Raw genomic sequence first — 27,226 nt, 5'->3', positions numbered from 1 at the left:
CTGGGACATATAAAGTCTAGGCTTGAGGAGAACAGGAACCCTGCACCTACAGCCTAAATCAGGACCGGCAACATAGGAAGTGCTCAAAAGTATTGGTTAAATGGATGAATAAACCACCATAACTAAAAAAGAAGGGTATTGGCATAGATGAGTAGTTTTCAGGTGTTTCCTTTTGCTGCAGAACTCTTTTTTTTTTTTCAGTAAGATCCCCAAATCACAAAATATTAAACAGATAAAGGCAATGAGATGGAAATGAAGCAGCAATACACAGCATAGATGCTTAGACCCTACCCAACAATGTTTCTTCCTGTCCAGTCAACGTTACTCCCCAACACTGTGGGATAGTCCCACCAGACACAGTGTGGAAACCACTGATTTGGATACTAAAGACCTTTTTGACTCAAATTTCATGAGTCTAAACATTGATTCTATCTTCAACAGACTAATTACTTCTACAGCAAAGAAACTAAACTAGTTCCTTATTGGAAATAAGTAGTTTAATAAAAATTTACTTTTAAATTATTCTAATTTGCTCACCAAATACCCCATGTGCTCATCTACATTTTTCTTCGTCTCTTACAGTTGCCTGGCCCTGGCCAATGGCCCATGAGCTGTAGTAAAGCATGTTAATTCTACCTCCTCCATCCCTCTTATCTGGATGTGGTCACATGTCCAAGACCACTAATTCCACATGGAAGAAGGCCACCCAATCCACACGGAACTGTGCAAATAAGAAATAAAATTTATTATGTTAAGATTTGAAAGTTGTTTATATTAATTTTTTGATGAATATGTATTTTAAATTTAATGGAGATATGTAGACTGAGCACTGAATAGGACTAAAATGTACTGCCCTATTTTCCTATATAACAAGGAGTCCTCAGACTTTAATTCCTACGGAAGGCACACACCTCAAGAGATGAGGTAAAGACTGTTTGAGAACAAATACCTAGATGGGAAGAGGGGATTTTCCAAAAACCATATGTCATAGTTGCCCCAAAACCTGTATCATTGAATTAAAATCCCATCATTGCATATTTCCACACTGTCTACATTTCCAGGTAGATTGTCTTCTTTACAAAAAAATTGGTGGGAGGAAAGAGAACCAAAAGTTTCCGGAAAGCATACCTTTCCAATAAATGTAGAAAAAAACAAATAAATCAGTTCTCAAGTGAAGTCACTGCCCTCCACAAATCTTAGTCATTGCCCCGCAGGCATTTGCAAGTATTTCATAGGTATATTTATAATTTAGGATTTGGTGATATTGTCAATCCCCCAAACAGACTTACAATCTGGATGCTACTAAAAACTGATTTAAATACTCAATTTTGTTTATAAATCTTAGGTTTATCCTCATCCTATTAATTGACTTCATATTTAACCTGTGACTTCCTTTAATTTTTAGGCAGTTAAAGATTATTTAATTTCCCCAAATTTCTTATTTTGAATTTCAGCTAAAATTAGGCAGATGCCATGCCAAGCTGTCCAGATGTACCTTTCAAGATGACAAGACTCATTCCTCTACATGTTGAGGATGCTTCAGCTATCAACCCTCCCTTCATATCTGAAGACAGCCACCTCTCCCAAAGCCAGGCCCCAGCCCCTTGACAGCATGAATTTGGTGACTCTCCAATGTAAGGATATTATAACCAGGGTGGCTCAGTGGGTTAAGGCCTCTGCCTTCGGCTCGGGTCATGATCCCAGGGTCCTGGGATCGAGCCCCACATCAGGCTCTCTGCTCAGCGGGGAGCCTGCTTTCTCCTCTCTCTCTCTGCCTGCCTCACTGCCTACTTGTGACCTCTGTCTGTCAAATAAATAATAAAATCTTAAAAAAAAAAAAAAGAAAAAGAACATTATAAACAGTTTCACAGCTCCCAAGGGTCTGAGACCTTCCCACTGCAGCCCAACTTCTCCCAGCCTCTCTGCTTCCCTCCCCCTACAGATGTTAATCTGGAAGGCCCTCCTTAAACTTCCTACACAATAATCTTCATCTTAGCATCTGCTTCTGGGGAACGTAACCTACAAGAAATCTAAATTACTCTCCAACCACAGGGATGGGCGGATGGGAAAAAAAACAAAAACAAAAACCTAGAGTGGTCAGGTCTTTTCTTATCACGTTGTGTTTCCTAGACTGTCTCTCGTGGTAAAGGATCTGAAGCAAATCATGTCATTCTGGATTCTGTATCCCCAAATGCTTTCAAGTTAAAATGAACTGGGGCATCCTGGGACACAGGGAAGAAACCTGAAGTGAAAAGATGTATACGGAAAAGAGGAAGTATAATTAGCTTTGATAACAGTGCACTTCTTAATGGAGATTTCATGTGTTTTTATATGTACACATACACGCACACACACGTACATGTTTGTTATTGAATTGAAAAATCAAAAATATATTCTCTCTCTGAACATGAAAACCTAAATACAGATTTGAGAATGTTTTTGTAATTTGTAGGAAAAAAAAAAGAACAAATACAAAATCCTAATCAGGGCTCTCTTTTGGTTGGAAGAAATAGAAACCTACTCAAATTAGCTCAGATCAAGGTTACACAGCAATCAAAAAGCAAACAAGCAAACAAAAACCCCAGAGGCCAAAAGACCTCTCTTACCTGCATGCCTTTGTTAGTATCGCCTTCTCTGTTGACCCATCTTGCACATGGCCCAACATGGCTTCTTATGTAGACTAACAATTGTCTGCTTTTCTGGTAAACCCACACTCCTGCTTTCCACCCCTGCTATTTCAGACTTTTTCCTCATCCTCAAATCTCCAGTTACCACCACTCTCAGAAGATGACTCAACTCCCACTTCACAGGAAACAGAAAGTATCCAACATTAAGTCCCTTATCTTTCCAGTTACAAACTTATACCCTTTCTCTTTTATTCAAGCCATCTTGTTCACTGTATTCTCTTCATCAACTGTTAAACATTCTTAAATTTAAATTCCATTTAAAAGAGGCCCACATTGGACCTAACTCTCATTTCCTTCCAGGTATCTCCTCTTTTCTCCCTTCCCAAATATCCCAAAAGATTTTCCTGTGTTAAGTATATAGATTGATTCATGTCTCTCTCACTCGAATCACTACATTCTAGTTCTGGCTCTACCACCTTTCTGAAGTCACCGATGATCTCCTTGTTGAAGCCAACAACTGAATCCGATAGCTATTTATCAGTCCTCATTGTATTTGATGTCTCAGAATTTCCTTTTCATTAATTCAGATAAAATTTACATACCATGATAGGCATAGATCTTAAGTGTACAGCTTGATCAATTTCAACTAAGCATGCATATATGTAATACACAGCCCTACAAAATACAGAACATTTCTGTCCCTCCAGAAAATTGCTCACTTCCCTTTCAGATCAACCCCTCAGCCCTGCTACCATAAAAGAGAACACAAATCTGGTTTCTAACACCATGGATTAACTTTGCCTATGCTAGAGATTCATGTAAATAGAATCATACGGTCTGCACTATCTCTATCTGGCTTTTTTAAAATTCAGCATGTTGTTTTTGAGATTTACCTTTGTTGTTCATGTAACAGCAATTCACTCTTGTTTATTGCCAGACAATATTTCACTGGATGAATATACCACAGTTCTAAAATTCATTCTTCTGCTGATGGACACCTGAGCTATTTTTAGTTTAGGGCTATTATGAAGAAGGCTGCGATAAACATTCTCTCATAAACTTTCTCTTATTGTGAATACATGTTTTCACTTTTCTTCTATAAATATCTATGAGTTGAACTACTGGGTTATAATGAAGAGGCATGTTTAGCTTTTTAAAAAAGAACTACCAAACAATTTTCTCAAGTGATTGTACTATACTATGCTTCCACAAGTGATGCCTAAGAATTCTAGTTCCTCATTACCTTCACCAACATTGGATATTGCAGTCTTTGTTTTGGTCATCCTAGTAAGGTGCCTTTTCTTCCTTGAAATGCTCTCTTCCCTTTTGTTTGCTGTATCAAGAGTCTCTTGGGCCTTATCCTCCCTTTCTTTGGTTTAGGGTCTTTTCCAGGTCATTGTCCCCTTTCAACTTTCAAAAGTGAGGTTTCCTTAAGACTCATATTTAGGCTTTCTCTTTTTTTGAATCTAATCGCTCATTCCCACCTGTAACTTCATGGCTAGATGACTGATAAATTTATATTTCCAACCCATCCTGTCTTCTGAGTTCTTAACCTATAGCCTAAAAAAGCCGAATGACCAAGACTAAACATAGGATCTCCATTCCATCCCTCCAAATGCTCGCAAAATGTGGTTGCACAAGTCAGAAGTCCACTTGTATTCAATCCACTAAAAGAAAGTAACTATGGCTTTTGCTTCCCAAAACTCTCCCAAATCTTAACACTTTGCCATCACCATCGAAGTCCTTGCTTCTAACATCTCTCACCATGACTTCTGCAATAGCTTCCCAGCTGGTTTATACAAAGACATGCCCTGGGTCTTCAACCCATCAGTTCTTGATACTATAGCCAGAATATTTTAAAATAATAATAGGATGTGTCATATCTCTCTTCAAAATTTTTGGGTTCCTTGGATAAAGATAACAGTACCATGATCTCGAGGACTCCAAAGTGTGAAGCTTCTATTTATCTCTCTAAGAGTCTCTCAAACCATGCCCCTTCTGGCTTTCTCTTGGCTTTCTCCTCTTCCACAACTGGCTTTCTTCCACATCTTCAGGTGTACCATTCTGCCTTCTACCTGAGACCCTGTGTTCCTCTGCCTGCTAGGTAATTCACTCCTTATTTGTCTAACTCCCACTCATGGTCAGATTAGCTCAGTCCTCGCTGTCACACTTCCATGGAGAGCCATTCCTGGCCAGCCTGATATTAATCGAAATTCCTGGTTTACACCATCTTACCAAAATACATCAAATATATACCAAAATATATCATATATTGTCCTGGGTTACATTTATCATAGACCTTAATTTTACATTTATTTTAAAATTTCACTTTTATAAAATGTACCTTCTCCTACAAAGGGTAGGGGATAGATGGTTCTATTAATTTTAGTACAATGCCTGGCATATCACAATTGCTCGATCCATTTCTGTTCTAAGAAAAAAATAAATAGATATTATTCATTTTCTTGAACCTCTGATTTCTTTCTTGCTTTCCATTTGAAAGAGAATCTCATTAGTTCTTGGCCAATGAATCATTTGGACTTGTATCAAGTGTCCATTTTTAGTTCAACCAGTCATGGCCAGGGTGGGATCATACTGATACAGAGCTGCTTCTTCCAAAATGCCCAACAGAGCAAAATTTATAGTTACAAAAAATAATACAAGGCATGTCTAGATCACACAAATTATGTAAGTGAGATAGAATGAACTTCTTTCAAAAGATTTTGTAGAAAGAATGTTTTTTAAGTTTTCAAGTTTGTGGGTATGAGAGTTTATATGTACAGGTATATGGATGAGCTGAGAGTGTTTGTGGATGCATATGTGAGTTGACATTTCCTTCCCATTCCTCTAATTCTTTCTTCAGTCTAGCTGAAGACAAACTTCCAAATGAGGGGGAACCAAAAAAAACTCTTTTCACATCAAGCAAAAACCAACTGGCTTTTCTAAATGAAAAACAAAAAACAAAAAACAAAAAAAATATGATTTCAATATATACATAATTCAAAAGTATAGTGGGAAAAGCTATTTGGAATCATAAATAATTACTGCATATTGAAAACATTATATCTTTCAGAGAAGTGTTAAAAATTAAAAATAAAGTTATCACAATGAAGTATTGATAGCTTAAACATAAGTCCAACAAATATCATAGCAAAGGAGATCTTTAAATAAAATATTTCTTAGTCCCTGGTAATGATCCACTTACTTTGAAGAAAACTCAATATGACAAAATTCAAAATCAACAAAGTAATTAAGTGTTCCCATGGAGCTTGCTTTTTCTCTTTGTTTCTTCCTTTCTTTTTCTTTCTTAAATTCTCCCTCTCTCTCTCTAAGTTCCCTTAAAATTTCCTATAGCAGCATATATTCTTACTGAGCAGGCAAATCAAAACAAAATTAGAAAAAAAATAATTGTTTTTATTTGATGGTAGTTAAAATAAAATTATGTGGAGAGAGTATGACAGTAGAAAACACACTGGGTCAGAAGATACAAGACACAAAGTCCTATACCTAACCCTCTCACTAATTAATAATGAAAACGTGAAAGAATCGCTGGGCTTTAGTTTTCTCTTTTTAAAAGTGGAGTTGGAATATATCTTCAGCAGCTAAAATGTTTCATCTTGATTGCCAACTCTCATCAGTTGATGGCCTGGAGTACTACACTCAGAAATGTTCTGAGACATCTAACATTTATCATTGAGGCTTTTTTAGGTTCAGGAAGTCATTTGTACACTGAGTATTTGCCAGCCCTGGACTGGATGTTAAGCTCTCATCCATATCTCAACTCAATCCAGTTATATTGTGTCAAAGACCAGTGTTTTTCTGCCGTGGGGCATGCAGACTGAGCAATCCAGTTCAACAAGCACTTACTAAGGTTCAACCATGTACCAGCCATATCATTAAGCAACGGAAATGCCAATATGATTAGAAGAAGATACCAGCATTCAAGGAGTTTAAGTCTAGAATATGACTTAACCAAGGGGAATTCTTAATTAAAAATATAATCCAGTACAATACTTTGCTTATGATCTAATTCTAAATACCAAATCAGAGAACATATACTGCGGTTTAAACTGTTACTGAAGTTAGTGATGTTTTAAATCAGAGGAAATATTTCCATTAAACATGTCTGTTTAGAGAATTACTTTTTAAAATGTATTATTTACATCCTCCCACACTGACATGCAAATACTTTAAAAATGCTGTCCTTCAAAAAGCCATTCATGATAAATTAAGAGTACAACAGATCATCTCAAAACTAGATTTCAATTTCACCTTGTAATATCCAACTTCCAGTACAGTCTTCTCTAAGTTCTGGCCAACTGTGGTTTTCTCAACAGCCAAAAACATTCAGCTCATTTTTTGCTTTCAGAATTTGCTGATAGAGTACCCATGGTTAGCATAACCTTCCCACTCCATCCACCTACTCATACCCTATTAATCCATCCAGCAGCCTTAGGTGACTCTTCTACTCCACATCCTCTGGATTTATTCATTCATACACACAGTTTAAAAAATTCAGGCACCTAGTACATGCCAGACACTGGCAAATAGAAATGATCCTGCTCTCGGGAACATATGCCATACTGAGCTGGGACTGTGGCGTGAAAATGTTATAAAAAAGATGGGCACAGAGGAAAAAATACAAAAATTAATCTGGGAAGATACACTATATGAGATGTTCCTTGAACTCATATCAAAGGCTATGTAAAAATTAGGTAGACTGAGAAGGAAATTCCTAACAGAGAGAGAAACACAAGTGGAGTCACCAAGTTGTGAAGCTGTGGTGATTACTTGGAGATCCTGTTCAGTAAGGCTATGGCAGGAAGGTGGGCCTGGGCCAGTGAAAGGAGACAGCAGGCACGGTACAGATTATGAAATTTAATCTTTACACTGAAAGCACAGGGGTTTTACGTATATGTTTTTAAATGAACGTTAAAACTATTCCTCTGCCACCAGTGTGAAGAGGAGATGGGAGGGGGTTTCTGATCAGTGGCAGGAAAATGAATTAGGAGGTTATTGCAGGCACCCCGGTGAGTGGTGATGGGAGTCTACATTAAAGTCACAGCAACGCAACTGGAAAATAAAGGAGAATTCAAAGGACTCTAAGAAGACTGAATTGGGAAGATCTGACAATGGATTGAATAAGGAGTTGCCCTGGAGATGCCATCCAGAAAGGCAAGGGTTTATTTAAATTAAAAAAAAAAAAAAAAGACGGTGTTTAGGCAGAAGGTCAAGACATGATTCTGGATCATAACTGGTTTGAAGTTCCCATAGACATTCAGGTAGAGATCTTAAGCAGGTAGGTTAGGTGCATGGATTCAGAATTTGGTAGAAAATTCTAAGGCAGTAAGATATATTTGGAAATCATCAAAATATAAGTATGGCTGAAGTCATGAACGTATTTGAAATTGACCAGAAACTGCATATAAAATGGTAGTAGAAGGTTGAGAGTAGGACCCATGGGAAGAGCAACATTGTATTATCAGTGGAAGATTGATTAGGGACACATGGGAAAGGAGAAGACAAATCAGAAGGAAATGGAGTTACAGAAAGAAGGGCAAGAGAGCACTTGAAAAAGCCCTCCAGCTCCTATTATAACCACCACTCATTTTGAACTATTTTGTATGGCTTATTTAGCATTTTCCCAAAGTACACATTGTATTTTTTTAATATTTGTACTACTTCACCAGGTAAATTATCTGCTATTTGGCTTGGGATTGTAAATTCTTTGTTTTTTCTTTTTCTGCATGTGGACCTTTAAGAACCTTAAACTATGTTGCCTTTATGGAAGACAGGGACAGCCACCTGATAGATAGATAGATAGATAGATAGCCACTTGACAGATTATCAGTCATAGATCTACTCAATAATAACATGATAGTCTAGGCCTTCGGAGTTCCAAATACCAGGCAGTGCCAGGTGTCTGGAACAAAACTCAGACAATAGTATATTTTTCAGACTAGTATTAAGTTTTTACTCCAGGTTGCTATAGATTAGGTCATTAGATTTGGCCTAAGGTATGGAGACATCTTTATATTGAAATATCCAGCCTAATTCATAAGAAGACTTTATTATATTTTAATTTTTCCAAATTATGTTTTTATGACAATTGTCATGATGGTCAAAGTAAAATCTTTTTACAATTTTTACTCTTACCAAAATTTTAATATCCCAATTTTTACTCTTACCAAAATTTTAATATCCCAAATATATAAGCCAGCTCATTTCAATTTCCCTTTATTTCAGATACTAAGACATCAAGTTTTCCTCCTGAAAAAAGGGGTTGGGAAAGAAGACTTAAGCTCCAATATATTACAAGACAGGATAGCTAAGAAAGACAAATCTGCTAAGCTGTATGAAATATAAGAGGAAAAGCTATTTGGCTACTTTTGTTTTCGTCTCTTTCTGCTAATACACTATGTAATCTTTCTGACCTGGATAGAACTTTGAAATGTGAATATATATATACTAACCTATAATAAAGAAACCTGATAAATTGATTTAAACATTCCCTAGATATTTCATATATCATCTGCCCAATGTTTCTAAAGTGTAAAACCCCATAAATTGAAAACAAAACAGCTAGCCACTCAAATGAAGAGCCTCTCATTGCATTTGTTAAGAGCTACATTTAAACATCAAGAACGAGAATGTGGCACATGATGCTTGTGCACTGATTACTTACAACTTTAAAATAACCTGATATTCTTGAGAATATCAGTAATCTCCTAGAATACTGCTCAAAAATCGATCATATTTGAGCACAGGAATGCAACTGGGTAGCTAATCAAATAGACTATACAAAGTGTAAGAAATACAGCCAGAAAGCCCCATCAATAACTCCTACTATACTAGCTCCCATTTGTGAATATACGTTGAGTCTATTAAAAGAAGGTAAACTGGGCAAGAGAACTTCATACACAGTGCAGTTACTTTCATTGGTTTTCAATTCATTTCTCTTCCCTATGTAAATATAATGGCATCTTCCAAGCAATAATTACCTGTATAATGATAGGGAACACACACAAAAAAGACTAAATACTGTATAAATCACTAGCAAGGTATTACCCGTTATATTACATAAAGATAACTATTTGGCTCATTATAGTTCTTTAGTTCTTAGCTAATATCTAATTAAGCACATTAATTACTTTCAATTTGTATGAAATCACTTTCTATAACATTACCTTATTTAACATCTAAAATTGAGAAGAATTATTAAAATGTTGCATTCTAAAATCTACTTCAATGTCTTCTCTAAATAGCAGGCTGCTCCTTTGCAAGGCCCAAAGGATAACATTCATAAAAAAAAGTCCTGCCTGCAGTTGCAATTCATAGCCAGTGTTATATGAAAAATGTTTTGAAATTTTAATTCTTTTTTGCCATAAAAGGTAGCATTCCACTGAGACTCCATAAAAGATAACACCTCCTTCTCAGCAAAAGCTCTTCCGTTTACCAATGATTTTCAAAATAATATGTCTATAACCTGCTTGTATTATTTATATAAGATACATTCTATGACTGTTAATTACTTGATTTTCCTAAATTTTAAATGAATAATGGAGCAGAAAAGCAAAACTTATAAAGAAGAAGAAATTGTCATTTATTGTCCATGTTGAAACACAGAATTGAGAAAAAGAGGTGCTTTCCATAATCATAGAGGAGATGTAGGCATAAATAGATACTGTCCTGAGCAAATCAACATGTATAGTCACTTTCTTTTTAAACAATTCTATTTTTCTCTTTAAACAAACATTCACATGTACAGGAAGTTTTCACAAGATAGCAACAGAGGTAGAAAATCTAAAGTCAGTATACTATACTCCCCTCTTGCCATTCACAGAAAACTCACCTAGATCAAAGTGGACACGAACTTGATGAAAGAGTATGTATGAGAGTATGCACACAGAAAACCCAAAGCATCCAGTAGAGAATCTTAAAAAAATCTGAAAAATGTATAATCTATTACATTACCCAACAATAAACTGACATGATAGAGAAACTACTACTTGACAAGTTTACGGCTCCTTATTCAGCCAATTCTGAAAAATGAATAATTTATAAAATCCAGTGGCACTAAAATCATAGGTCTTTTTCTAGTAAAAGATGAAGAAATTACCCTAAACTAATTTCTCTTCCCATTTTTGAATTAGAGTTGCCTTTTAGCTATTTCAGACTTGATCATTTTGCCCACATTGCTTTTTGTGCAAAAGACATTTATGAGGTATTTAATGAGAAAAAGAACTAAAAAAAGGTAAATACCACCTCAGACCAAGCCCTGGACTTATTTTACATAGCACCTCCTTACCAAATTCTCCAGCTGGTAGCTGTAGCCCTCGCCACACTACTGCTGGCATGACACAATGAGTGGACTGTTCTCTAAGAACTCATCTCCACAGGGCCCCTAGTCGCTGCAGTAACCACAGGAAAAGAAAATCTTGAGATTCTTCTGTAGTCTTTTGTACAGCAATTTCAAGTTTAAAGGTGTTTCCACTACCCACTGCCTCCTAAGTTAGCAGGGCAGGCATTATCAATTCTATTTGACACACAAAGAAACGGAGACTTGGATGGGTTACACCTATAGAAAGTGGTAGTGTTAAGAACAGCATTTAGTCCACTGCTCTACCCAACTATTTGATGGTCACCTTCCCTTCTGACCATGGCAGTTACAAAATTGTAGTTAACACACCAACATCAGGCTCTCAACAAAGGACTCTCTTTATTCTACCTCAATAGCCCAATGCCTGAAATCAAAATAAAATAAAATAGCCAATGCCCATTTTCAAAGCCTGAAAAAATGGTCTTATTATTGAATTGACTATTGTACAACACTTTGTTCAAAATAGCCTACCTAACAAATAAAACTGAGAACAATCGTGGGGAGAAGAAATAACCTCACGGTGGAGTAGAATGGTGGAAAGATGCTAAGGTATTAACACTATGAGCAAAAGATCCAACAGATCAGAAAAGCCCCTGGTGCAGAGGGTTAACAAAGAAGCTGTGGCCAGATCTAGAGATTAAAGAGAGGTAGACTTGGAAAAGGGCTGAAAATGCCATTAGCCAGAAGAAATTCTTCTCTTCCCCCTTTTAGGTTACTTTTCTGGACGCCAGAATCAAATGTCATAAGCAAAGGTAGGTATCGAGCTAGTGCTGGGAATTTCACTAATACTAGAACACAGAGTACTGACAGGAAGACCTTCTTATCAAGAGTGAGTTCAGGACAAGTGAAATATGTATCCAGCAAATGCCTGACACATGGAAAGGCACGCAATCAATGTTAGCCCTCCACCAAAGAGAAAAGAGAAACAGACCATAATACCACAGCCTGACACACTTTTATTATTATTATTATTTGCCCGATGTACTTTTAAAAAGATTTACAAGAGGACTACCAACTTGGGAGTCAAGGTACATAGGTTCTGGGTTCTATAACTCAAGTTGTCATGTGCCCTAGGAAAATATGCCTCAACTTGCAGGACCAGCTCTGAAATATCCAACCCATATCATAGAATGAAATGTAAAAAGTGTTTAAAAGGTGTTTAAAAAATTAAAAAAATATAAAATTGCCCATAAAGGTATATGAAATGCAGTAACAATGGACTTTATAATCCATGATACATCAGTCCCATCCACCTGTATGTTCCAGGTGCGGGATAATATTATTTCAGGACTTCTGATTTGATATCTTTCCAGGATGCTTACTGCACAGGTTTAAGATAAGTCGTTCTCCTCATTTAACAAGCTGAGCAAATAACACTCCCAAGATGTTGTGTTTCTATTCAAGTCAGCAGTAGCACATATAGCCCACACTGGTTTCCATATTCTATTTCGAATTTGGTAATATACTTATTTAAATGATGGTGCCCCCTCACATCTGGTTAAGAAAGAACACATACAAGTTAAAAGAAAGTCAAGACATGTTAGCAAAAATGTGAACTAATGGTTATGTCTCTTTCCCTCCATTCTCTTTGACAGCTCCTCATGTCTTTCCTTTTTTAAGGCTTCCATATTCTATATTTTCCCTGAAATATTTGGGAATTCAGTCCTGGGCACATTCACTGACTAAGTTTTGCTGAAAGAGGAAAACTTCAATAGAGTACAAGATAACCTTCTCTAAATGTAACCCTATCCATAAATGGAGTCAAAGAAGCTAGAGTTCAAGTAAAATGGTGAGTTTTATCCTTCTTCTCTATTTAACACAACATCTCAAAAATGGTACACACCAGCTCGTGTTTTAGCAGCGGTCCCTCATTACTATTTGCATTCTTTCTTTTCCTTCTTACCCTTCCTTGTCTCAGCGACAAGAGAGAATATTTTCAGGCGTAAGAGATGAAAATCTTTGCAAATCCCAATGAAAACATGATTCTTGCATCCATGGGGACTCCCTCTGCACTCCTCCCCAGCTGCCCTGTCTGCTTTTCCTTCTTTTCCCACTTGCTAATTGTGGCCTTTCATACTGAGTCTTATGGATACATATGAGGTCATAATAGCATAATTGGTTAGAGGGAGAAAAAGGAGAAAGAAAAGCTGAAATTACAAAAGTTCTACTTCTACTTCCCTTCTCCTTTCATGAAGGAAGTAGATACTATGGATGTGTGATAAGCTTCCTGTTAAGAAGAGAGTGAGAGTATGTTGGCTAATTGAACATAATAAGGAAAAAAAATAATTTAAAAGAAAAAGAAGAGAGGGAGAAGTCTAAAGTCAACATTTTCTATAAATTAATTTCACACCATGAATTGCAGAATATGTAAGTAAAATAGAACCTCACAGAATCCCCATTTAATTGTCTTGCCCTCATTTACACAATAAGTGCCAGACTTAGAACTAGAACCCCAAAATGCTTGGATCCAAAGTTAATGGCCTCTCCACTATACAATGATGCTTTCTATTTTCTTCAAATTGGAGACAATTCGCTTCTCCTCACTCCACAGGAAAACTCTATTAAGAGTGTGACTGAAGCTCCAGGCCCTCCTATAATCAGCACCTGATCTACTAAGTCAACCTAATCTTTTGCCAAACCACTTCTCTAAAACTGAGGAAAGAGCACAAACTAATTTAAGGAAAAGGTAGATGAAATGCAAGCTTTTTCTTGGTGGAAAGACAGTGTAGTGTGTGAGAAAATATTCAGACTTAGAATAAAAGGTCTGGGCTTGAATCCTGGTTGGGCCATGTAATGTGAGTCAGCTTAGGGTATTACTGGAATTCTCTGAGTTTAGGATGAAGATTTGAGGATTATGTGACCTGCTTTACCTTCTGCACAGGCTGCTGTGAGAATCCAAATATGCATGTATTAAGACTTGAGCATAGTTCAACTCTTTGGCATGTGATTCAATAACCACTTAGAATAATGGCCAGAATGAGGTAAATGCTCAATAAATGTTACTAGTTTTATTAATTATTTCAATAAGGTTCTCAATTCCCATCCTCAAATCCCTTTAACTCTCTACTTCTATTTTTTCTCTTCCCTTACTATTCTGTGGCTCCTTTCTCTATGAAGCTTTTATTAAAAAAAAAAAAAAGAAAAAAGAATAAGATTTTAGATCTAATAAGATCTTCTCTGATTTAGGTTCCAGATAATGCAGTTTTCAACTCGTGTAATGTATTGGCTCACGGTGTCTGGTGACAGTTACTTGAAAGAGTATTCATTGAGGAAGCTGGGTTTCAAAAAGCCTTCAGAAAACACACACGCATGCACGCACTCACCAAAAACCTACTAAGATTAAGAAAAGACCTCTGATTTGCAGATAATTAAATCATTCATTAAGAATTATTTAAAGGGGCTCAACTATTTCAAGTTAAATGGCAATGGTATTTAAAATTGGTGCACTTTGCCAACGAAATGAATTATTTTTATGACTAAGCACTTACAATTTTGAGTAAAATTTTTCTGAAATCTTGAGGTAAAAACGAGCTTGATTATTCTTTTCCATTTACACATATCTAAAGATGAATTATCAAGGCCAAATTCAAGTAGTAATTTATAATCAAGGCTGATGAAACTACACAAATATATTTTAATGTATATTTTTTAATCTTTCCCATTTTCACACATCAGTTTTCTATCCTCTATAAATGCCTTGCACATTTGTACACATTGTGAAGAGAGAGACAGCGTGCACAGTAGGTAGCCCAAGGTGATGGTTCTGCAGTGATGACAAAAGTGAACTTTAAGTCTAACTGCTGTGACCAGAACTTTCGCTTTGTGGGGCCTGTTGTGAAAATAATTTCTCAGATATGTGATATGATGGACCAATCATTACCATAAAAACTTATCTCTGATTTAACAAACACTTCAAAGCCTCATGAAAAGTATCATGTTTTCCACTATTTTAATGCAAAGCTGAGAAAAGGCCACCACTTATGACTGTGTCATTAAGTTCCCACATGTATGTGTCATCTGAATAGCCTCTACAATGACCAGTTTTTAAGACATAAAGTGCCCTCTGGGGGAAAAAAAAAAAGTACAGGACTGTTCCACTAAGTGCAGATGATATGACACGCTTACACAGCAGCAAACCGGGATTCCAGAACACTCACCAATCTGCCACTGCACAAAAGGCCAAGACATTAACAGACGAAACTGATTGATAAAGTTAATGCAGAGGTCTGGGATGATAGAGGGCTGTTGTATAACAGCGTCACATACTGCGATATTTTGTGAATCCTTGCAATAAAGGAGCAATATTTGCAAGCTGGGGCAAAGCAGTCACAGGAACAGCAGTGGGAAAGATGTCTCAGACAGGAGCAGTTGGACGGTGTTCTTCATTTTTATTTGTCCACAGGAGCCCATACAATCTTATGCTATCCTTAGGCAGTTAACAGATTTGGAATTCTGTCCTAAAACTCACCCTCTCCCACTTAAATTCTCTCGCTCTCCAGGAGCCTGAAACAGCCAACGGAGAGGCGCGATGGCCACTACTTGCACGGCGCCTTCCCTTCCTAGTCGGACCCTATCAGCAGCCCATGGGTTCCGCGGGCTGCTGGAGGGGCCTCCATCCACCTGCTGTCTGCAGTGAACACCGAAAGGAACAGGCGCAAGCTGTAAATCCCGACCAGCATAAAGGGTGTCCAGGACAGGTGGCAGGGACTGCAACCAGTGAGGACAGACGGACTGACAACCAGACAGACAAACAGCAGCACCATCAGACACAATCCATTACTTCCAGTCTCAGAAGAGGGGAAGCCTGCAGCACCAGGGATGTTGAGTATTGCACTAGGGACAGGCAGCAGATTAACGAGGGTTCTGCCTCCCTCAAGCCACCAGGCTTAAAGTATTTGTTTTTTGGATGAGAAGGAGCAGGGAATCCAGAAACCTGCTGCTCTTTATAGAACAAGGCCAGCTCTGGCCTTGCAAGTTAATGGACCTTTTCTGAGTCTACAATGAAAGGGCAAGAGGAATGACTGTATTTCTACCCTTTTGCTGGGACCCAGCATCCACAGCAGTTGCCCGATATCCCTCTCTTCCATCTGGATGGCAGCTACACGGGTGGGGACCTATCAGTCTGTGAATGCAGCCTCCCTCCTTTCCTCTCCTTCCAGGCACTGCTGCACTGAGAGGAAGCAGAAGAAAGCTTCAGTGGCAACATCTTCTTTAGAGGAGGCAATCCTTCAGGGTTTAGGGGAGGCCCTGATGGGTGTGTTCCATGCGTGGGTGTCACCCCTGTTCCCTCCCTGCCCTTCTTGGCTCTCAGCTAACTCCAGATGCAACAGGTTCCCTTTGGCACTTCATGCCAATCCTCTGCCCCCAGATACACCTTCTGGGCTAAACAGGAGACACCAAGGAATTAGTTCCAACCAGGGTCTCCAAATTCCTTTACCCTCAAGTTGAAAACTTTCCTGAATACAAGAAGACCTCCCAAGGGAAAGCAGCGTCGAAGTCCCCTTCAGCTCCACTCTGTGGGTGATGCTAAGGAGTAAGGAAAACCCAGTCTGGATGCCAGTACCTTGTAAGCAGTTTTTTCTGAGAATATGATAAGCAGCAGCACAGGCAGTGTCACACACCCCTGCACCAACAGCAAGAAGCCCCATCCCCTCCCCAGACACAGGAAAATGGGGCTCTAGGCAGAGAGCCTTTGAAGGGTTGATGGGCTTTAAGAGGGGATGTTTTCAAATATGTGATCCCCTATTGTACTGCTTCCACCAGGAACTGAGCAGGCCACAGAGGTCTCTTGGAAGGAAACCAGTATAGAGAAACCTCTATTTTATTCAGGCTGGAGTCCCCATCAGCTTCTCCCCTTATTAAAAACTTTGCATCGCCAATGGCATTGTATATGGGTAAGAGAATGTGTCTTCACACAGGAATTCTGTGTAGAAGACTGTGACTAAAAGCTTAAAGAGAAGCTGGGTAGGCAGGTTACCAAAGATGGCAACTGCCCAAAAAAAAAAAAAAAAAAAAAAGACCCAACCTTGATCTGGAGATGAATGAGTACCAAAATGAACACTACCATAAGCATTTTTCTTACATAAATACTGGCACCCTTCACTGGGGTAACCCCAACCTCCTAAACAACTCCAAGAAGAGAAGAGGAGCTGTTCTCAGCACCTCTCCGTCCCACCTCCCGGTTCTCCCACTCACCCCCTCCCCTCAACCTCTTCCCAGCCCACGGCCCTTCCACCTGGGTGGCACCAGCTCTCCTCAGCTTCTGCATACCCCACCCTCAGGGTGGTCCCTGTCCACCCAATCTTCCTCTGCAACCCAGCCTCAAGCCATCCTCCCCTGGCTCCTGGGCTCCCGCTCGGTGGCATCCCTTCCTTCCTGCTGTCCCCCTAATCTCCCTCCGCCTCAGCCCAGCGCCCCTGGCCCCAAGGCGGGAGCCTCCGCCCCCACCCCCCGCACCCTCGCCCGCCCCTCCCCCACACTCAGCCGAGAGGATTGGGTGAGTGAGTGGTGAATGGACCGATGGAGGCACGGAGGCACGGATGGCGCGGCTGGGGGTGGCTTACTTGAGCATGGCTTCTTCTTTTTCCTCCTCTTCCTTCTGCCGGTCCATCACTGCCATGATAATGTTCCTCTCTTCCTCGGTCAGGTGGCTCAGGTCGGGCAGCTCTTGCATGGGGGGAGGCACCGTGGGTGGGCGAGGACCGCGGGGCCCCACGGCCGAGGACATTTTCGTGGCCTGCCCGCCCCCTCTTCTGGCTCCCTGGCTCTCACCTTTCGGATTCACGCCCAGCAGCTGCGCCCCTGCTTCCCCTCACAGAGGAGCCCTCCTGGCGGCGGCGGGAGGAGGAGGAGCAGCGGCGGCGGCAGCAGCAGAGCCGGGGAGAGAGAGAACCCAGTCTTTCATGGTTGTTTGCATCCACCCAGTCCCGGATGCTCCCTTTGTTTTGGTCGCCCTAGCGAGGCTCGGGGCCGCCCGGCCGCCTCCCGCAGCCCAGCCTCGGCCGGCGGGGGCGGGCAGGCGGAGGCGCGGCGGGCGCGGCGAGGGGGCGAGGGCTCGCGCCAGGCTCTGCCGATCCGGGCGTCGCGCGCTGGGCGCGCGGGGCGGGGGCGGGGCTGGGGCCGGGGCCGCCGCCGCTGGAGCCGCCGCCGCCGCCGCTGCCGCCGAGGCTGCTCCCAGGCTCGGCTGCCTCCAGTTTGGGGCTGCAGGAGGGAGAGGGAGAGTTTTGGGTGTCAGTTAGGCGGAGTCTCGGAGGCTTCGCTCCCGGGTGATGCTGCTGCTCTCGCAGACATAGCTGCCAGCCACTCAGTCCCGGAGCCGCTCCGCCCACGGGCACCCACCCGCCCACTCCCCAGGTCCGAGCCACGCGTGCCCCAGCCTCTCCCCCCACGCTCGCCAACGTGCACGCCACATCGCTCTATCCCCAGGTAGCCCTCACCCGTGAGTCATCCTCCCTTTCCTGGTCTCTCGTCTGTGTCATCCTCCCAGCCCTGTTTTTCCTTGGATTCCATTAATCATCATCATCCTCGCTACCATCTTCATCGTGGAGCGTTAATATTATTTGAGCACCCACGATGTTCTGAACAGCAGGATGGAACACCCTCTGGACGCATTTTTTTTTTCCCTGCTACGATATATTTCACATTTACTAGTCAAGTGTTCATAGCAACAATAATGTGATTTTTTTTTTTTTTAGATAATTTTGATAAACACACACACCTCTCCGACAACCTGGATTTTCTGGGTCCATTATATGCAGTGTCTTTCTTGACCCATCCTCAATAGGACTGTTCTGCAATTTATCCTAATCCCACGCCTCTTAAGATTTAAAATGCCCCACAGCCCAGCAACTATTTAATTTGTCATTTGGGGCTCTGGGTAGCCCCATCGCATCGCATAACCGCACTTCTCTGGTGCTTGCAAATGGATTATCTACTTGAATTCCTCTAATGATGCTCACTATCATCACGTACTCACTTCTTAGCCCTGTAGATACTTCTCAAGAAACACGGATCCCAGATAAGAAAAACACCCAACACATATCGTATTGTGTAGGAAGCTTTTGCTCAATGCCTGGCACAATGATAGGCATGAAGGATGAGTTTCTCTTGCTGATAAGGGCAAAAATAAACAGACAATCCCTTCAAAACAGGTATTGTTACAGGCTTTGAAACCCGAAGACTGAATATTGTTAATATAATTATAAAGGAATCAATATAGAGAAGAGTTCAAATTGAACAACAGTTTCCTCATGAATGTCTCTCTTAGAAATGGTGATGACAGAATTGATATGTTTCTCCCGGAGAATTTTTTCTTTAGTTCCAGAAAGAATCTAGCACTAACGTATTTTTTCCTCCAAGCCTAACTTTGTTAATGATGTTTATGAATCCTAAAAATCCAAAATTTTCAAGTTTAAGAGTTTATGTTTGACTACTTGATCTGCCATGAATGCATCAGTTTGCTTCTACATCGACACACCTATTTGAATACTCTCAGTAATGGAAGGCTCCCTACTTCTTAATTCTATTCCGATGTCTAAATCTCTCATCTACCTGAAAACCTTTCAACTATTGGAGATGGCTATCATGTCATATTTAAATTTTTTTCAGAGTAAACTTTGCTAGTTTATCCAGTAATCATGTAGCATAATTTCAAAATCTGATCATTCTGATTTTCTTTGGGTACACTCATGTTTTTCCCTAGCTTTCCTGAATAGCAGTATCAAGCATACATACAAAGAACCAAGAATAGTATCTGGTACTTAGTAAGTGCTTTATAATCATTATTTTTATTTGCACAACTTAATATTGGCCTACCTTGTAGGTAACCATATCAGTTATGATGATGTCACTGAAATAAACAAAATCTACTAAAATTTCCAGGTTATTTTCACAAGTGCTGATGCCTAGCCAGATTTCCTCTTTCCTCTAATTAAGGAATTAATGAAAACATTCTAATCATCTTTTCATCATTGTAAAAAAAAAATGTACTCATTTTCCTCAGGCTAACATATATTCAAGGGGAAAATGAGTTTGATTTCTGGCTCTACTAGTATTTTATGATTTTGGTAAAATCACTTATCCTCTCTAAACCTTTGTTTTCTCATCTGAAAAGTGGAGTAAAGACATTTGCCTTAAAAATAGAAAAGAAATAGTAAATGAAAAGACATATTTGAAGCATTTAGCTATGTGCCTAACACTTTGTAGTTCTCTTGTTCTTATTTCCTGCTCTCTCCAAGAGATCTATTTGGCCATCCCTCAATTATTAATGTACAGAGAGGAGTTAGAGATGAGAATGATGCTCTAGAAGGTGCCTATTAGTCAATGCAGAGATACAACGGACAAAGGCCTTGTCCTCAAGAGGTTTATAGTCAAATCAGTCCTCTTGAAATTCTTCTGAAATACAAATAGAGGAATTGTAAGTCCTCAGACATCAGAACTGGCTGAATAAAGTTCTGGAAGGCAGGGGCCAAATAAACAATTTATAATGGCTTTTTTTGTTGTTGTCCAGGGCTGCTGTAACAAAACACCACAGACTAGGGGCTTAAACAATAGATATTTATTTTCTCACAGTTCTGGAGGCTAAAAATACAAGATCAAAATGCTGGCAGGATTGATTTTTCCTGAGGCCTCTTCTTGGTTTGTAGATAGGCACTTCCTTACCATCTCCTCACATGGCCTCTTCTCTGTGAAAGCCCATCCCTGGCTTCTCTCTCTATGCTTATAAGGACATCATTCTTACAGGATGGGGGCCCTACCCTTATAACCTCATTTCATTTTAATAACCTCTTTAAAGGCCTATCTCCAAGTATATTTAGATTCTAAGGTCCTAGGAATTAGGACTTCAACATATGAGTTTTAGGGGGACAATTCAGTACAATACCAGTGATTTTCATTTATTAGAATTATTTTGGGTAATAGTGATTGACGTGTATAACCTGGATGACTTAGTGAAAAGCCATCTGGTCTGGATCATCTTTATGTTCATAGCTACTTCCTTGGGCTCCACAATTGTATGTGAAATCAGTGAGTAAATAAATGAGGAAAGGAGTGAATGTGTTGATGAATAAATTAGTAGATGCCATGGTGCAACCCATCAGTGTCTCTCCTTATGTTGGAATCTCATCCTTTGTGGAGAGGGGAGGAGGTTCAAAACCAGTTTCTTGCAAACACCCAAAGTAGTTGTACAAAAGTTTGTGGCACAGATGATTAGTTCCTGAAGGTACTCTATAAAAAGGTCTAATAAGCTTAGAAAAATATGCACAATACTTCCCTCTTAGAAATTCACAAGGCACCTTAACAAATAAAATGTGCGATGAAGCGATCATTTAGTACAGTAAAGAAATCTGTTTTACTTGGCTTTGTCTGGCATTTCCCAAATGTATTTGGACTGTAAGAGAACTGCATTTTCTCCCCACATGGGGAAAACATGCCTTAGACAAGTTTTGGGGAAAATCCTGACTTACAAGCATGGCATGCAAAGATGTTAACTAGAGAGACCATAAAAATTCCAATGTAATTCTCTTTGCTCAACCAATGATATCTTTGGAGGATGTCTTGAATCTCTATTCTTAACGTCTTAAATCTCTGTGTATCAGATGTGCTGAAGGATAGCACTAACATTATGGTCAGAAATGATAACTTAGACAAAGCCCCTTTAAGGCAAATTTCTTAGCTTTGCTTTCCACTGAGGTTCTCAAATCATCATTTCTCAAAATAACTCTAAAATTGGATACCAACGTTAACTGTTCATTTAACTTAATAGCTGAGATTATAACCTCAAAGTGGAAAACCACTGAAATGGTGTCAGGTTCAAATCCTTACTCTATCATTTGATAATTGTAATGGGTTTAATACTGTCTCCCCCACCCCAAAATTCATGTTCATTCAGAACCTCATAATGTGCCCTTTTTTGGAAATGGGTCTTTACAGATGAAATTACCTAAAGAGTTCATACTGTATTGGGATGAGCCCTAAATCCAATGTCTAGTGTCCTTACGAGAGGAGAGAATGTGCACACGTACAAGGAAGGAGGCCACATGAAGACACAAAGGGACCCAGAGAGAGAAAGACCATGTGAAAACAGAAGCAGAGAATGGAATGATGATGCTTCCCCAAACCAAGGAATGCCAGGAGCCACCAGCAGCTAGAAGAGGCAAAGATGGATTCTCCTCTAGAGACTTCATAGAAAACATAGCTCTGCTAATACCTTGGTTTTGGATTTCTAGCCTCCACAACTATGGGAGAATAAATTTCTGTTGTTTTAAGCCATGTGTGCTGTGGAATTTTGTTATTGCAGCCCCAGGAGACTAATAACAATATTTACCTGAGTTTAAGTGAATTAGTAAGCCTCACTGAGCTATATCTATAAAATGAAAATAACAATATGTTTTTATTGTTTACCAAACAATATGTTTTTATTGTTTACCAAAACCAGGGTTTTGGTAAGGACGAGAGGTTGCAAATGTGTATACCTCCTTTGTGCTAGGCACTGAGGATAAGGGAGGGAATAATGCATATAAGGTCCTGGGCCTAGAGAGGATTGGCAACCTGTGGCCTGTGAACCAACGCAGCCAAAAGTCTGTTTTCTGAATGAAGTTTTATTACAACACAGCCATAACCATTGATTCAATATTTTCATAGCTGCCTTTATACAACGGGGATAGAGTAGATGTAGAATGGAAGAGCATATGTCCTGCAGAGCCTGAAATATTTACTACCTGTCTCTTTACAGAAACATAAATTTGTTAATCTCTGCCCTAAATGCTTACAATGCAGTTTGAGGAGAGGGGGAGGCATAGAAAAATACATAAGAACAATTGGATTATGATAATTGCTCCAGAAAGTAATTTACCAGATAGAATGGTTCCATGACCGAGATTTGAAGGGTAAGAAGGCTCCAGCCTAAGAAGAACTCAGCACAGACTTGTTACAAGCTGAAGAAAGCATTAGAGATAGTGCCCTGAGTCAGGAAGGGTCAGAACTCTGGGAGAACACAAAGTAAGCCAGTGAGGTGGGATCACTGTAGGGGAGGAGAAAATGGTGAGCTCATCATGTAGGGCCAGTCAACCATGGCAGAAAGTGCTAGTTCATTCTTGTGCAATGGGAAGCCATTGAGGAGCTCCAACAGGGAGTTAAAAGATATGCTTTACATTTTTTAGATTACTCTGCCTGTGGGTGGTAGAAATATGGGTGGCGGCAAGGGCTAATGGCTCAGACTTGTGGTATAGTACCAGTGGAAAAAGGTGGACACATTCATATGTGCATTCGGAGAAGCACCTAGAGACCTGCTGACAGATGAGATGTGAGGAATTTGTGAAGAGAAGATATCAGTTATGATTCCTGTGTGGGGCGGAGCAGGAAGTGGGTGGGTGGTGGTTCCACACACAGAGGTGGAGAATGTGTGTGTGTGTGTGTGTGTGTGTGTGTGTGTTGTTGTTGTTGTTGGGGAGGGTTAGGTGGTGTGGGAGAGATATGGAAAGTCTTCCATCATTGTTGCGGTCATCATTGTCATCATCAATGTCATCTAAACTCTCAGAGAAATATATTTGCATTTAATTTGCTAATTGATACCTCTGGACAAAATGTATGTTTGTTTTTTTAACAAAAGTTTTAAAAAAGAGAAATCTTTGATAGAAGATTTCCTCTATCAAAGCTTGGCCTAAGGGCTGAAGGAGACTCTGTTGCTCTCTCCACTTTGACAAAAGTGAAAAATCTATTAGTGCAAAATCAGCAGAAGTGTGCATACAAATGCACATTCACATAAGAGCTAAGTACAAAGTACTAGTTAATTTAGACTCCAAGGAATAAGCAAGTAGCATAATTGTGATGTCAGGATTCTGTAACTCAAGTTACAATGATTTAAATATTTTTAATTTTTAGAAAATGTTGAGATAAATTAGTTAGGGATATTTTCAACCCCTATTGAGATATAATCTTAGCTAACTTGGTGCACTATGATTCTAAAATTTTGATTTCAGTTATCACCATATCCTCCTATATACTTTCACTACCATTTTTATGACCACCACCATAATTTAAATTATCAACTTTTACTTACTTACATAATTTAATACATAAGAATGACATACATAAAAGGTGATCATATGTCCTGGTTTGTCCAGAACCATCTAACTTTGTGTCTATTATACTGGCATTATTATCAATAACATCTCCTTTCAGTTATCATCCAGATTGGATGATAAATTATATGGTCATCCTATTTATACATAGTTATAGTAATTTGCAAAAATATAGAATTCCTGGCTTCAAAGAACATTTGGCTCTCAAGATATTTCACTGAAAGTATTTGGCTGAAATGGGATATCAGATTTTGGCTCAAATTCAGTCGAATACCTATTTTAATTTGATTTTTGGTAAGGTTCCACTATTGTCATTTATTTCAGGAAGAATTCAATGAATTGGAATGCCTGTCCTTGGACAAGAAGAAGGTACCTTATTCTTTTCCCTTTTGGAGGGTCATACCAGCCTTGGTCATACTTCTTCTAAGCAATTAATTCTTAGCCATTCTTTCTTTGAGTTATTTCCTTTTAATGCTTGTCTACTGATTAAGAATCAGAGTTCATGGCCTCTTTTGCATTCTTCTGAGACTGATCATCTTCTATTTTAGTAAAACTTAGAATGCTTAATTGGCAATGTTTGAGAATAATTTCTCCACGTTCTTTTCTCTTCCAATTTCCTTCTTTACACTGAGTAACTTCTTGAGAATTATTCAGTTTTGATTTTATGTGATATGAAGAATCTCCATCTTAGATGCTTCAATTCTTTTGAGAGTGCCTTCTTTGAGTTATACTGGTTGGATTAAAGCATCAAAGTCTAAAATGCTATCCTCCCAGCTGTGTGTGTGAGATCATCCTCTATTTACTACCAATCTTTTTCTTAAAGACTATGACAAGTTGAACTGACCTAAAAAGAAATATCAACTTTTACTTACAAAACCAAAAACATCCTAAGTGGAAAATGGATTTCGACAATAATTTCCAAGACTAGATTATTTTATAAGCGCTAAAAATTTTATTAAGTTGAAAAACAACTTTACTAGAGTTCGCATTTATTAACTGTACTTTTGTTAAAATGACATTTTATTAGTTGGAGGGGGAGACGAAACATGAGAGACTATGGACTCTGAGAAACCAACTGAGGGTTTTGGAAGGGAGAGGGGTGGGGGCATGGGTTAGCCTGGTGGTGGTATTAAGGAAGGCACGTATTGCATGGAGCACTGGGTGTGGTGCATAAACAATGAATCCTGGAACACTGAAAAAATTAATTAATTAATTAATTAAAAAGTAATACTGATTCTCAACATGTCAAAAAAAAAAAAACACAAAAAGAGACCTCGATAATCAAATTTAAATAAGCATTCCTTCCTGGAATTCTCTGTCTTGAACTCAACCCCTGAGACTGTTTACCAGCAAGTTATTGCCTATTTTCCCATTTTCCACTCCCAGATTTGCGATGAACAACCCAATCCCACACAGGGCAGCCCTTCAGAAGGCAGTTGCTTCTATCCATTGTGACATAGCCCCGGCAGACAAGTGGGAAAACTGACTTGACTTCTTATTCTAGCACTAATTAGCCCTACAGAACTGAGGAGGTAACTTAATCTTCCTGAGCTCTAATTTCTTCATCTGTTAAATGGAGACAATTATATCTCCTTTAAATATCCTAATTATTTTTATAATAGCAATGATATTTGGTGAGCATATTATATGTTCCTGACCTGTGCTAAATGTTCTATGGCATTATATTTACTCCTTCCAAAAGTGCGTAGGTACTATTAATATTCTTTGGGGCACTATTTAGCATGACCACTGTAGATCATTGTCCTTCCTCAGCAGTCTGAACAAAAGAGGTGGGTGAAGCAAGTAGAGAGATTGACAAAATGCATCATATGTTTAGTGAAGCAGCAAACTGGACTCTGATGTGTATTACAGAATAGTCTGTACTCAGATAATTTATCAACATCTCCATTGTAGTCATTACTGTCTTCAGCAGCATTGACATTTTTTTAAATTTTTATTAACATATAATGTATTATTTGTTTCAAGGGTACAGGTCTGTGAATCATCAGTCTTACACAATTCACAGCACTCCCCATAGCACACTCTCCCCAATGTCCATCACCCAGCCATCCTATCCCTCCCTGCCAACCCCTCAGCAACCCTCAGTTTGTTTCCTGAGATTAAGAGTCTCTTATGGTTGTCTCCCTCCCCAGTCCCATCTTGTTTCAATTTTTCTCTTCCTACCCCCCATGACTTCCCCTACCCTGCCTTCTCAAATTCCTCATGTCAGAGAGATCAAGTGATAATTGTCTTTCTCTGACTGACTTATTTTGCTTAGCATAATACCCTCTAGTTCCATCCATGTTGTTGCAAAGGGCGAGATTTTGGACTTTTTGATGACTGCAGAGTATTCCTATGTATCTATGTATCTCTCCATCTATATACCACATCTTCTTTATCCATTCTTCTGTTGATGGACATCTAGGTTCTTTCCATAGTTTGGCTATTGTGGACATTGCTGCTATAAACATTCTGGTGCACATGCCCCTTTGAATTACTACATTTGGGTCTTTAGGGTAAGTACTCAGTAGTGCGATTGCTGGGTCGTAAGGTAACTCTATTTTCAACTTTTTGAGGAACCTCCATACTATTTTCCAGAGTGGCTGCACCAGTTTGCATTGCCACCACACTGTAGGAGGGTTCCACTTTCTCTGTATCCTCGCCAACATCTGTTGTTTCCTGACTTGTTAATTTTAGCCATTCTGACTAGTGTGAGGTGGTATCTCATTGTGATTTTGATTTATATTTCCCTGATGCCGAGTGATGTGGAACACTTTTTCATGTGTCTGTTGGCCATTTGTATGTCTTTGCAGAAATATCTGTTCATGTCTTCTAACCATTTCTTGATTGAATTATTTGTTCTTTGTATGTTGAGTTTGATAAGTTCTTTCTAGATTTTGGATATGTCCAAAATCTGGTATCTGATTTTATCTTTATCACATCATATCTTTATCTGATATGTCATTTGCAAATATCTTCTCCCATTCTGTCAGTTGTTTTTTGGTTTTATTGACTGTTTCCTTTCTGTGTAAAAGCTTTTGATCTTGATGAAGTCCTATCATCTTGATGAAGGCCCCATTTTTGGCATTGCCTCCCTTGCTTTTGGTGATATTTCTAGGAAGAAGTTGCTGCAGTTGAGG

The 27,226-nt window shown here is 39.3% G+C and overlaps 1 protein-coding gene across 36 annotated transcripts in view; it reads right to left on the bottom strand.

Moving 5' to 3' along the window:
* RIMS1 (regulating synaptic membrane exocytosis 1) overlaps positions 1–17,982 on the bottom strand; it is a 498,418-nt gene extending 480,436 nt beyond the window's left edge. For all 36 annotated transcript variants that reach the window (XM_044254066.1, XM_044254261.1, XM_044254144.1 and 33 more), the window contains exon 1: positions 17,571–17,982. In XM_044254066.1, the coding sequence (XP_044110001.1) occupies positions 17,571–17,734 (164 nt within the window). In that variant the 5' untranslated portion in view covers positions 17,735–17,982. The remainder of the gene's footprint in view (positions 1–17,570) is intronic.
* Positions 17,983–27,226: the final 9,244 nt, after the last annotated feature.

The sequence above is a fragment of the Neovison vison genome, chromosome 1 (assembly GCF_020171115.1).
Source record: "Neovison vison isolate M4711 chromosome 1, ASM_NN_V1, whole genome shotgun sequence".
In the NCBI taxonomy this organism is placed as follows: Eukaryota; Metazoa; Chordata; class Mammalia; order Carnivora; family Mustelidae; genus Neogale; species Neogale vison.
This window is presented reverse-complemented; position numbering and strand designations above follow the sequence as displayed.